At 36.7% G+C, this 13,481-nt stretch overlaps 2 protein-coding genes across 2 annotated transcripts; both read right to left on the reverse strand.

Annotated features, from left to right (window-relative positions):
• LOC147500337 (uncharacterized) lies at nt 1-1,507 on the reverse strand. The gene is made up of 5 exons (XM_086562005.1): nt 1,183-1,507; nt 923-1,021; nt 678-844; nt 477-580; nt 1-396 (listed from the first exon to the last, which is right to left on the reverse strand). Exons 1-5 carry the CDS (start codon nt 1,373-1,375, stop codon nt 273-275), a joined length of 687 nt encoding a protein of 228 aa, XP_086418131.1. The 5' UTR covers nt 1,376-1,507; the 3' UTR covers nt 1-272.
• Nucleotides 1,508-7,913: 6,406 nt separating this feature from the next.
• Nucleotides 7,914-10,706, reverse strand: LOC147500338 (large ribosomal subunit protein uL14-like). Its single transcript, XM_086562006.1, has 4 exons — nt 10,609-10,706; nt 10,228-10,512; nt 8,731-8,772; nt 7,914-8,223 (listed from the first exon to the last, which is right to left on the reverse strand). Exons 1-4 carry the CDS (start codon nt 10,619-10,621, stop codon nt 8,141-8,143), a joined length of 423 nt encoding a protein of 140 aa, XP_086418132.1. The 5' UTR covers nt 10,622-10,706; the 3' UTR covers nt 7,914-8,140.
• Nucleotides 10,707-13,481: the final 2,775 nt, after the last annotated feature.

Below are 13,481 nucleotides of genomic sequence, written 5' to 3' on the forward strand. Positions count from 1 at the left end.
TGAGGACCCAAGAACATATATTGAAGTATGAAATCATTAACCGGGGAACTCCACACGTTAAGTAACACATGAAAGTATGAAATAGTAAACCAGGGAACTCCACAAATTAAAGAACATACATATTAAAAGAGTAGCAATATTGCGCAGATTGAATCATTTTTCTCCAGTAGGGAAGAGTGGGCACAATACTAGCTAGCAAGTGTACTGTGGGATTAAATTAAAGGCAGTCTTGGCAGGGTTTTATTTGTTGTGCGGTGACAAACAGGGATTTATCAGACTTTCTTGATAAGGAGTGACAAGCTCTGGCCTTCCCAAAGCACATTCCTAGATTTTATATTTTTCATCTTCATGACAAGGCCTTCATCATACAAAGTTCCAAAACAAGCTTCTCCGAACCTGAACCCCAAAAAAAGGATTAATAGTTCGCGCAAATGAAATATCAAACTCAAGCAAGTAGGCGAATAAAAGATACGTACACTTCAGCATCAGTATCCCCAGTATCCGGTGAGGGAATAACTGAAAGCTTGGAAAGAATGCCAGACATTTCGTACTCAAAATCGTATCGAGAAAAGTAGCTACCCTGCAAAGGACCGGCAACTTTATATTTGAGCAACAACGCCGAATACAGTAGTAGTAGTGATAATAATAATATGCACGAGGAAATTAAGATGACTTACCCCGTAGGCCTTATAGCCAGTGTGAGGTGCTCCATTGGGATTTGGTATGGGAGTGAGTAGAAGCGTGAACTTGTCACCAATATCAAGCGAATAAGTCTCAGGGTTGAGCTCAAGCTGCAATAACGTGTCTGGGTGATACCCTTGACCTCTTGCATAAATACGGGTGACTGGTACCATAATATTGATTACAATCCAAGGTATGCATAAATAGAAGAAGGAATAATAATTACAACAGTTATAATTACCGTTGTCACGAACAGGAGCCAACTCGGTGACTATGAAAGTACACTCACAAAGAACCATGTTGTTTACGCGACAAGGATGCTCTGCGAAAATTTTCCGATCTGCGAAACAAAGATAATTTTTTTAATAATAAAAGAGGAAAGTAAAATTCAAGGTGTTATGTTAGACAGAAAGAGAAGCAAAACTATATGAAATTAGTGTTTGAATATGTAATGATTGGAACGAAAAGAAGAAGAAGAAGAAGAAGAAGACGACTACTTACCATCTGACGGTGGAAGATATTCAATAGTATCCTCAGATATTCTATAAGTCTCTATTATTCTCTTTCTCTCTTCCCTCTTTCTCAAAGCCTTTTGGTGTGCCTTCATGAGGAAATCATCAACGTCATCGAGATCATCAACGTCAACGTCATCGTTGCTTTCTGATGACGAAGACGACGAAGACTGTTTTTTCATGATTTCTGTTTCCTCTCTTTTTTTCTCGTCATCTTCCCCTTTTCATCTCTATTTATGCATGGGGACTACTGCGGTTGACCTAAGCCCACGCAACAAAATATTTAAGGCCCACTTAACAAGAGTGTGAGCGTAGGGGTGTAAAATGGGCCGGGCCGGGCCGGGCTGGCCCAGCCCCCTTATGCTATGAGGGTCGGGCCTGTGAGGGCCAACACTTAAATTATACAGCCCTTGCCCTCACCCGACCCTCTTTAGAAAATGCGGGCGGCCCCGAGGGGTCTGTCTATGGGCGGGTTGTACAACTTGTCTACATTATTCAAACTCTTATCTGGTTGTATCGGAATAGGTCACTCTTTTTCCCTTATAAATTACATAATACATAAAAGCAACGCAAGTAAGTAACGAAATCTTGCCTGCGTGTGGTGGTTATGACAAAGAACGCAAGTGATGAAAGGAGACAAGGTGGCTGGTGCATCCATAAATTTGCTTTGACGAATATGTTTGTCTGTATATTAGCAGTGCTTAGAGTAGTGGCTTTAAGTTAAAATCACTTCACTTGTAGCATTTTTTCTTACATAAGTTATGGGGCAATTTAGATGAAGCACGAAACTTCCAGTCCTCCCTAAGAGTATCATCATTAAATAAAAATACTAACTACCCTATGTAATAATAAGTAAAATCTAAAAAATTTACAACTAAAAATTTAAATTTTCTTACATACTATTATGTAATAAAAATTTACATAAAGCCACTACGTACTAAAAATTTACATAGTGGCTTTAATACCCTATGTAATAATACTAAAAATTTTCTTACATACTAAAAATTTATATCAACTACTATAGTTGAAATTTACATTTCTACCCTATGTAATAATAAGTAAAACTTAAAACCCTAAAGGTATTATATGTAATTTTGTTTAGAAAATCTAAATATTAATGAGGGCCTTAATACGGGCTTTGTGGGGGCCTTAGAGGGTCGGGGCCGAGGGCGCCCTCATGTTTCCATATCTAGGCCTTACCCTCCCTCAAAACATGAGGGGTCGGGCCCCCCGCCCTCAAATTGCATGCGGGCTTAAATTTGAGGGCTTTTTTTGTTCATGGGCCGGGTCGGGCCGGGCGGGCCGAGGGCTTGAGGGCCGTTTTTACACCCCTATGTGAGCGTACACCTTTGAGTCTAAGAAATCATGCCGCAAAAACTGACGTACACCCTTGAGTCTAAATCAACTTCAGCTGCCCTAAATGTCCCTCAATTTTACTTCCCCTCCTTTGTACCATTCCCAGTGCCAGTATAATGTATTGTCTTATGTAAAACACATACAAACTACTTGGTATAAAGTCTAAAACTCTTGCACAGTCAAATCCATTATTTATGTGACTCAATGGCATTTAAAACTTGTTTTTGAAGGGTAATTTCCATAGCCAGTAATATGCATTCTGTTTTCTATTATTTTTAGTAGAATAATAATAAGGCGAACGTTTCAAACTTAATGATTAATACGCACATTCTATGGTCCAGTCTTATAATTGTCGAATATTAAGGTTCAACTTTTTTGAACGAAAAAAACTTAACAAGTATTTTAAATTTCGAAATAGAAGGTTTTGAAAATCAATTTGATACCTAGAAAATATTAAAGAACAAAAGTGTGAGCAAGTAAATATAAAAACGAAAAAAGTGAGTTTTGTATGTGTATGGTTTATGAATGAACGAGAAAACAAAATAATATTACAATGCCAAAAAAAACAAAAATAAAATTACAATGTCATCGAATCCCCCAAAAACAAAATGCTCATAGAGGGAAAGGGGAACACTCTAAATTCCCCGCATCAACTCTCTCTGTAAATGCACAACCAAATCCCACGCCTGTCACGGACTTCAAAAAGGCAGTAAAGACTATTGTGCCCATAATGCACATACATAATATGCATATTATTACAATCATAGAATTGAGTGTGTCATACTGTCATCGCTATCACTCCTGCCATCTTTCCTCTTTTTTGGTTTAACACCACAAGAAATGGCGCATTCAAATCCATAAACATTTCTATGTCCTGCATCCTGCATTATCAGTATCCGAATATTGATTAGTATACCTTTCTCTTGCAATTTCCATGGCGACTAAAGCAGCTACATTAGCAATAGAGCTGAGATCAATAAAATCAAATTTTAGCTTTATGCAAGAGAGATGTTCTATGCTTGAGGAAGAGAACAGAAGGCTCAAGGAAGGATATGGAAAAGGGATGATGTGGCGACCTGAAGAAGATAATCTAGTAATTTCCCCCTACACCTAACTTTCTCTTACTGTGCCATGAGCTATAATTAAATGGCTATAAATATGTCTTCGACCAACTCCAGGTAGTGACTCTCAAATACAAAAAGGCCGAAAAAATAACTCTAGAATCTAGAGGACACTTTTTTTTTTAGTAACTCACAAGGACCGGATAAATGAAAGGTCAAGTATACCCTTGACGCGAAATAAAAAATGGGCGGGATAGATGAAAGGTCAGGTATATTCCTGACGCGAAATAATAAATGTCCCGACCCAACCAAAACAACCCGGTGTATTTAGTATGAACAATCATTGTTCATACTTATTTGGGGTATGAACATTGATTGTTTATAACTCAACATGAGCTATGAACAATCACTATTCATACTTAAATATAGTTAACACTGTTTATACCTCAAACATGAACAATCACTGTTCATACCTCAACATAATGTATGATTAGTAAGAACCTACTGGAGTATGAACAATCATTGTTCATACATATTTGGAGTATAAACAATCATTATTCACATATCAATATAGTGTATGAGATATATTCACCTATTTGGGTATGAACAATCATCAAATTTCTCTACTTTATAAATATAACACAGAAGGGTGAAACTAGTATTTAAAAAAAAAATTAAAAAAATTTATGTTTTATATCTATAATAACACATAGGGGTAAAATGGGTATTTAAAAAAATAAAAGAGTTAGGCCAACTTATTTTGTCCTTGAGAGTTCCTAATTTTGAAATAGTGGGTTCGTGAGTTATTTTTCTCTTAAATTTGTCCTTGTGAGTTACTCACAAAAAACAGTGTCATCTAGACTTCTAGAGTTACTTTTCCCTGAAATTGGTCCTCTAGACTCTTTTCTTGTACAAAAAAACTATCTTATGTGGTCCCTTTCATTACTTGAAACTCATAAATTAAATACATTGACACTTTCTTAGGTAGTGTTCTAAAAAACGCTAGGCGATAGTCGGGCGGTGGGAGAGCGCCTAGGCCTAGGCGCTAGGCGGTTTTTTTTTTCCTAATATATATATATAGTAATACACACATATACTACAAGAAACGAAGAAAATCATTTACCATAACTCAAAAAATAAACACAAACAAAGATACTTATTACAAAAATGGGTAATAGTTGAGGAATATTGACTTCATATAAAAACATACTCTTTGTTATAGTGGCATATAATTTATATTAGACTTAAGTCTTTTAAATTCATTCAAATCTTAAGCCTACACGGGCGTTTATTTTTTGACATTTAATCATTCAAAAAAAAAAACTTAAAAACTTGACTAGACCGCCTAGACTGCCTAATCGATCCGCCTTGTCGGTCTACCAATTTTTTAAACGATTAGGGCCTAGCCGAGTCGGTTGGGCACCGCCTAGCGCCTAGGCGGCCGCCTAGACCAATTTTTAGAACAGTGTATCTTAGGTGAGACTTCAATTGGAGGCATTGCTTGCTGAGAAGTCCAGACTAGCAAATGAGAATGCAAATCTGACTAGAGAGAATGAATGCCTTCATCAGCTTGTGGAGTACCACCAGGTCACCTCCCAAGATCTTTCACCATATTCTGAGCAAAATAAATGGTCTTGTTGGTTTGAAAGCGAAAAGTGGAAAGTAAAAAAGACACGGCACTCTCTCTCTAAGCCCATCATCAACGCGTTGTAAAAAAAAATTGTAACACATCAGCTTTTTTTGTCGATCAAAATTGCTATAATTGTGTCAAACACCAACGCATTTTCACAAAATTTATAGTTTCTATTTCAGACGGAAATACTTGTCCAGCTCTAATTTGAATTTGCTTTAGACGACAAAAGTTGTCCCTTCCCAATCAAAACATATTTTTTAATAGTTGTTTTAATTTTTTATTAAAAAAATTTGAAAAAGTTCTAGACGGCAAAACTTGTCCTGTTTAACATCTTGGGCCCCACGGTTCAAAATCGAACCTTTTTAATTTTTTAATTAAAAAAATTAAAAAATTCTGGAAGGCAAAACTTGACCCGTCCAACATGTGGACAGCTAAAGTTGTCCCGAGCGTGCGAGTGGCTGCTAAATTTATGATTATTTTGGTCGAGAATTTGACAATTGCTGGGATAGAAATGGGTGTTTGGCAGCGCGTTGGTGAACAAAATTGTCAAATAAATTTCTATCTGTCACATTAGAAATGGGATATAGCAGCGCATTGATGATGCTCTAATATCTCTCTCCTTTAAAGAACGCGCCCCCACCTACAGTATTTTTTCATACGTCGTTCTTTTGTTTTTCCAATTTTGCCCTCTCCAAATATTATTATTACAATCTATACTACTGCCCATGCCATCCGAAATTTCAACAATACCACTCGAAATTTTGATAAATTTTCACACTATTATTACAATCTATACTACTGCCTATGCCATTCGAAATTTCGACAATACCACCTGAAATTTCGACAATTTCATCAGAAATTCCGAACAAATTTTAAGAAATTATTATTATTATTATTATTATTTTGACAAATTTAACATATTTAGTCTAAATTAGTGGGTTAGTGGCATAGTTAGTAATTCGTAATACGACAAAAATTCGATACATAAAATATTCGAATAAAATTCGAGCTTCGATAAGAATTCGTTTTTTCAATTCAGATTAATAAAAATGGAAATGGCAAAAGTTCGATTTCGTAAGTAATTCGAGTATAATATGAAGCTAAAAATAAAAAAATACGATAAAATTTAACAACATACTCAGCAAACTTATAGTGAAAATATGAATAATTCGCGAATTAATGATTTCTTGCCGAATTAATAAATTATTCTGTATTATTAATAAATACGACATTGTTAAACGTTTTCCGAATTAAACGAATAATTCGCCGAATTGCTAACTATAGTTAGTGAGACCTCTTTACATCTAGAGCAACAAATCGGAGGTCGGAAATTTAAATTTTTAATGATCAATTCAAATTTGAATTTTGGAATTGAGGATTTTTATTAACCCGATTGATTTCGGTTTCGGATAGGTAGCATAAAATAAGTGTGAAAAATAACAGCATCGCATTGGCGTGTCCAGAATAGGTTTCACGCTCATCGAGCGTGCCCAGAATGCTAGTGTTTATTTAAAAAAATGATTTGATTTGGAGAGAAGGGGCTGTTTGGCTAAGTATGATACACGTTGTCGTCTTAACTAATTAGAGTCCAGTTACAAAATGTTGTGTATGTAAAACCTTTTATAATAACTAGCCAATTAGCCCGCCTGCGGCTGGCCTGCTACATTGATAGTTCACAATGAACTGTTTTTACTCTGTCATATTGTCCATAACACAATCACTTCACCATATATGCTCATACCAACATATACCAACATGTAATGCAATCTGAAACAAAATATTATCCAAATTTGAAAACTATACCTTGGTGAGGGCAATTCAAGATCAAAAGCAATATAGAAACCAACTCGTACTAGTTTTATGTGAGGGTAATTCAAGATCAAAAGATCAAAAGAAGATAATCTAGCAATTTCCTCCTTCACCTAACTTTCTCTTATTGTGCTAGTTTTATGTTAGTAATGAAACCCGATACATCCTTATGCCACAAGTTATAATTAAATGGCTATAAATATGTCTTCGACCAACTCCAGTGGTTAGTGTACAAAATGTGGTTAGTGTATAAAACACCAAGGAGTGACTCTCAAAGACAAAAAGGTCGAAAAAATAATTTTAGATGACACTTTTTTTTTTTAAGTAACTCCCAAGGACCGGGCAGATAAAAAATCAAGTATATCCGTGAAGCAAAATAAAAAACAAGCCGGTTAGTTCGACAATTACAATTTTGCCTGGTATATCAAAACTTGCATAGTTCATGCAGTAGACAGCACACAAGTATCACGATCCATATCTGAACATTTCTTTTGTGTACCCCGAATATCTCCAAGATAATTAGATAAACGACTGTAAGAGTTCCAATCGTATGATGGTTATTCAAGACCAACGTGAACAGTTAACTACAACTAGTTTTGCAGAACACCGAGAAATTCATCAAACCACTTATTAGACATTCACACATTCTGGCTTTTCAATTACTGATGTGAAAACCTATAAAGCAGATTGCAAACCACTAACTCATATTGTCAATTTCAAATAAATAAGAAGACTCCATGATTTCCTCATGGGCAATAATGTACAATAGGAAGACAAAAGGAGCAACAGCAACATTTAAGAGCAGCACCTCAACATACTCCGAAAGAAATAATTAGCAAAAAATTTCAACACAACTCAAACTATGCAAAGGGTTAAATACTTAAATAACCTCAAACATCCATATAATAATATAAAACTTCAAAGTATAGGCACACCGCAAATGTCTTCTAAAAACTTATAACAAAACTTGAGATCAGGGACTGGAGAAAGCAAACACAATGGTCAAACAGATGACAAAAATATCCCGTCGGGTTCAAAGCTAAGCAAATCTAGGAAACAACAAAATCCCTATTAGAACCCTTCAACACTCAGACAATAGCATTGGCAGCACTTGCAATCCTCGGCCACAAGTCAGCACATTCCTTCCCGATAGGACCAGTTATAGCAGATCCTGCAATAAAATCCCAAAGGAGAACATGATTAACATCATTTATAACCCAATAACTAATAAAATTCACATTAAACATGCCATTACAACAGAAGTCTGTTTGATTTTTAGGAGAAAAGGGTACCAGATTGGGACCCTAAACAACCAGGAAATAAACATAAATACTAAGTAATAACGCACTCCAGAGAGATTACTTCTGTATGGTACTAATTGCATGCATCAATGCAATCCTTCAAGTTGTTCCTTTGTTATATTGAAACAGCTCATCAAAAGAGTCACAAACCCAAGTTTTAGTTATTTATGCCTCTTCGTAATATTATTTTCACATAACTAAGTTAGAAATTTCAGTATTAATACATGCGACCTGTGGAAGAAATCTTGCAGTGACTTGAATACCTTAACAAAAACTATGTTTTCATTCAGATGTACATCAGATGCTATAATCTACGAGCAACCAACTCAAAAAGTTAATTAGGCACAAATCATATCTTCCAAAAAAAACCAACGCACCTTTCATTTCACCCTTTGGATTCACAATCACTCCAGCATTGTCTGCAAACAAAACAAACCAGTGAAGAAATGAGAAAATTTCCAACTGTCACAAGCAATCCCTGTGTTGCAACTATTTAAACACTCTGCAGACCCAGACCAAATAAAACCGATTTGAAAACCAGTTCAAGCACAATTTATAATAAGACATAACCCACCAGATTGACAGTGTTTTTGCCCACCATACAAAACAAAATATAGCAGTATTTATTTCTGCTTTTATTGCATTGTTAAAATATTGAACTAAACAACATACCATTTTGAACATATATTGTTAATTTCATTTAACCGTGGTTAGAAGGTTTTCTTTTATTTCAGCCCTTCCAACTTATCATCTCAACAGAAAGACAACTTCACACATCTATCTTTACAAACTATATTTAATAAAATAGTGTAACAAATTAAAAGAGCAACAGCACACACTTAATACTTCAAAAGTGCATTTAAAGGCATTATTTTACAATGAATTCAAAAATTACCAATTGTTTACTATAGGAACTCAATCCGTTCAATGTCATGCTCTCTCCTACACCTAGATACTTCCCTACAAACTTGGTAAAATCAACATTAAAGAGTTAATGAATAACATTAAAACCCTGTCATACGAGAATCCTCAGTCAAACAAAGTACAGACGGGTTTCCAAATCATGATTAACAAAAAAGATGAAGAGCAGCTATGCACTACTTCTTATGTCAAATGGTTTGCATACTGGCATATTCCACATCACCAAATCAACTCAACTGGGAATCCCAAAACAAAATCAACTTTGAGTCCCCTTGTTAAACAAGATTTTAGGACACCAACCCTGTGGCGGAAGATTTCAAACAGGAATTTTTATTGTAGCTCGACTTCATCATAAATTGCAACCATAACAAACTTAATGTATCACCAGAAACAGGCAGCACCATCAATCAATGACTACACCCTGGGTTGTGTGCGCAGATTGGTACTTCAATAATTGGGGTAGCATGAAATTTATTTGAGTGCCCTCCACCCCTACCCCACCCACTCCCCCAGCAGGTTCAAAGCAGCCTCACACTGGAGATATTATCTTTTTTGGTAGAGTGCAGTGTTTTAATCATCATTATTTTCAAGTGTCAACACAGCAACAGGTGGAACTCGGTTTAAAGTCCTAAGACTAAATCAGCAGGTAGCAAACTTTTTTAACCTAAAAACGAACTTGCAAGCCACTCTAACTAGACAATCCACCACCCTCACCCATCAATTAACACTGAACTCCAATTCAACACAGCTTATATATCCTAGCCTTCCTAGGGTACACTACTACTACATTCTTCATACCACAAAACTTTGCATTTCTAGTCCAACCTCACTATCATACTTCATTCAAAATGTATTATCTTTTTTAATAACCATCATTCTAAGTCCCAAATCAATAACTACACTAGCTAAAATTACACATAAAGTGAAAGTAAATAAAAATAATAATAATGTACCTTCAAAGTACATGAAAACACCATCCTTTCGGCGCCAAGGTTTCCTCTGCCTAACAATAACAGCAGGCATAACTTTCTTTCTCAAATCAGGTTTCCCTTTCTTAACAGTAGCCATAACCATATCACCAACACAAGCTGATGGTAATCGATTAAGACGTCCCTTAATACCTTTCACTGAAATAATGTACAGATTTTTAGCTCCAGTATTATCTGCACAGTTCACTGTTGCTGCCACTGGTAAACCCAGTGACATTCTAAACTTGTTTCCAGCTGACCCTCCACGCCCTGTAATTATAATAAACACAAATAAATAAAGAAACGATTTTTATCAGTCCCCAAGTTTGGGGGAAATGGGTATTAGGTGGAATTTTTTTTTTTTACCTCGTTTTGACATTTTTGGAGTTGTGAAGAAAATGCTGCTGCTCTCTGTAACAATGGTGGATTTTAGGGTTTTATAGTTGGGTCGAATTAGGGTTTTGTTGTTTTGGGCTTTTCTGTGGGTTGGGTTGGAAGGAGGCCCGTGGGCGTTTAGTTTAGGCCCACGCTAAAATAGTCTTCAGCCTCGTTGAAATATGATTCAGTTCCAAATTTCCAATTCAACTGATTGGGAATTTAGATTAAAGTGATTATATATATATATATTTTTTATGCAAAAGTGATTATATTGCAGTGATGATAAATGTTCAGTATACAAACAGTTTCGTAAGGCTCTTCATCATGGGGGAACCATTTTCCTACATTTCATTTATAACTTGGGGCTTGGCCTGGACATTGTTGTATACTGGACATTTATCATCACTGCAATATAAGTGGCAATAACTCCCCATGATGAAGAGCCTTACGAAACTGTTTGTATTTTTTGTCTGTTCGTCGAGGTTCAGTCACATAGGGACCTAATTAATACTCTATGATGAACAAAACCAAGTCCTTATATAAAGAGTTGTGTGGTCTGGTTGAAAACTTTGCTATATGTATAAACAGTTCGTATGCACTCCATCTTTAATCTAAGCAGCAAGGTTCGTAACACAGATCTCGTCACGGTTCACGTAATCACTTTCAATATGAACAGGTGTGCAAGGTGATTATTGGCTAGCTAGCTTAGTTGGTCGTCAAGTTTTTGGAGTGCCGGACAATGGCGTGGCTTTGGCGTAGCATAATGTGTGCTTTGGTGTTTTGCTTTCTTATTGCCAATGTAGAGGGTTATAAATCTTTCATTTACGCATCTCCTCCACAGCCACTTCTACCTGCATACTACATTAAGTCACCAAGCCCTCCTGTGCATCAGTATAAATCACCACTTAGGTACTATTACAACTTACAAGTCACCAACACCTCCAGTGTATCAGAAGAAATCGCCACCACAAGGTCCTAAGCAATACTACAAGTCAGCACCACCTACAAACTTTCAAAGTACTCCTACAAGTCACTACCCTCTCCAGTATATCCCTACAAGTCACCACCACAAAAATCACCAGAATATTACTACAATTCACCGCCACAGCTTCCCTTCAAGTTCCCTCCACCTCTTGTATACTACAAATCACCACACCCTTACTATCACTACAAGTCACCCACACCTCCCATATACAACTATAGGGAACCTTGCTTTCAGATGAATCACTACAAATCACCACCGCCGCTATTGCAGTATCATTACAAGCAGTGCCGGCTCATCCATTAGGCGAATTAGGCGGCCGCCTAAGGCCTCAAATTTCCTTGTTTGTCCTTGCACATGTTTGATATTACCATTTTTTTAAAAGCAAAAAAAAAACACAAAAGGATAATGTAGTCAATTTGTTTTCTCCAATTCTCCCTGCACTAAATTTCGAAAATTGAATTGGTTTAAAGGAAATAATATCCAATAGTCCACTACATTATTTGCATTTCAAAACTATATGACAAATCTAATGGCTACAAACGCGTACTAGTCTCATTTTTTGTGGGAATGTCCTCATCTAATTAAATCTCTTAATTGGAAATATTAAATGAAAATGGTAAATCCCACGCCATATTCGATAGCACCTTTCCCATTTCTTCTCAAGTTAATTAAAGACAAATTTATCAATTTCTATATCAATCGTCTCTTCGAGCGTCTCTCTCTCATCTCCATGTTTCATCCCCAACCATTGATCATCTTAAACTCACATTCTCACAAATTGGTCTCTAATACTTTTGTATTTGGAAGTCTAATCAATTAGCTTAGAAAAAAAGCCTCACACTTAAGGCCACATCTAGCCTTGAGCCGGCCCTGATTACAAGTCCCCTGCCCCTCGTCATGTGTATAACTATTAATCAGTGCCCCTCAAGTATCACTTCAGATCACCACCACTTCCTCCGAAAATACTACTACAAGTCCCCACCCAAGCCAGTTTCTGAGTACAAGTCAGCATCTCCACCATCTCCAACTCCACTATCCTTTACCAACTCCATCTTTGTCTTTTTTTCTTTAATTCACCACCACCACATTTGCCTTCACCACCTCCTCGTCATTATTATTACCAGCCCCCACCTCTACCACAGCCTCCATATTATGCATACATGTCAAAACCTCCACCAAAGCCGGCCATGGTCACTGCCACCTCCACTGTCAAGGCAACCGCCTAACAACCATTGGTTGTCGCCGCCTTCACTAACATCAATTTTTCCACCTACTTTTATTTATAAGCCACGGCCTCCTCCTTCTGCATCATTGACTCCACCTCCATACTACAAGCTGTCCCCGTTACCATCACCTCCTCGTCCTCCCCCCATCATCTCCACCAAATTATCATCAATCTCCACATCAACTGTTTCCAGCATCTCCACTACCATATTATCAAAATCCCTCACCACTACCTTACGCTACACCTCGTCTACCATATAATTATTACAAGTCTCCACCACCACCATCCCATTAACCTCCTCCGCCCTGTGATAAATTTCCTCCTCCTCCACCGTTTCCTTCACCCACCCCCTCAGATAAATTGCTACAGATCTCCTCCACCTCCTTTGTATACTAGTTATGTATTGCATGCAACTGTGTCACTTGGAAGTGCTAGGAATTTAGGATACACTTCTGTTTACTTAGTCACTATCTAGATATGCATTGCAGTCCGTCTGATTCTAAGGAATTGAAACCTATAGATATGAAATTGCAGTCTGTTGGATTCTAAGGAACTGAAACCTTGTTGGTATACGGTTACCCACAGTTACCAAATTCATATTGGTTTTGGTTTTGGTTTCCTATTCTAAATAGGATTATAATTTGATACCCA

This window comes from Coptis chinensis, chromosome 5, assembly GCF_015680905.1.
Source record: "Coptis chinensis isolate HL-2020 chromosome 5, ASM1568090v1, whole genome shotgun sequence".
Lineage (NCBI taxonomy): Eukaryota > Viridiplantae > Streptophyta > Magnoliopsida > Ranunculales > Ranunculaceae > Coptis > Coptis chinensis.

Bases quoted from the DNA above. Each gene is read 5' to 3' on its own strand.
- LOC147500338 (XM_086562006.1), bottom strand. The intron at 8,773-10,227 runs GTACATTATTAT...TTTTGTTTGCAG, and splicing joins TGTTTTCATGTACTTTGAAG to ACAATGCTGGAGTGATTGTG. The intron at 8,224-8,730 runs GTGCGTTGGTTT...ATTTTATTGCAG, and splicing joins TCCAAAGGGTGAAATGAAAG to GATCTGCTATAACTGGTCCT.
- LOC147500337 (XM_086562005.1), bottom strand. From the start codon at position 1,375: ATGAAAAAACAGTCTTCGTCGTCTTCGTCATCAGAAAGCAACGATGAC. The intron at 845-922 runs GTAATTATAACT...TTATGGTACCAG, and splicing joins GGCTCCTGTTCGTGACAACG to TCACCCGTATTTATGCAAGA. The intron at 581-677 runs GTAAGTCATCTT...GGTCCTTTGCAG, and splicing joins CTGGCTATAAGGCCTACGGG to GGTAGCTACTTTTCTCGATA.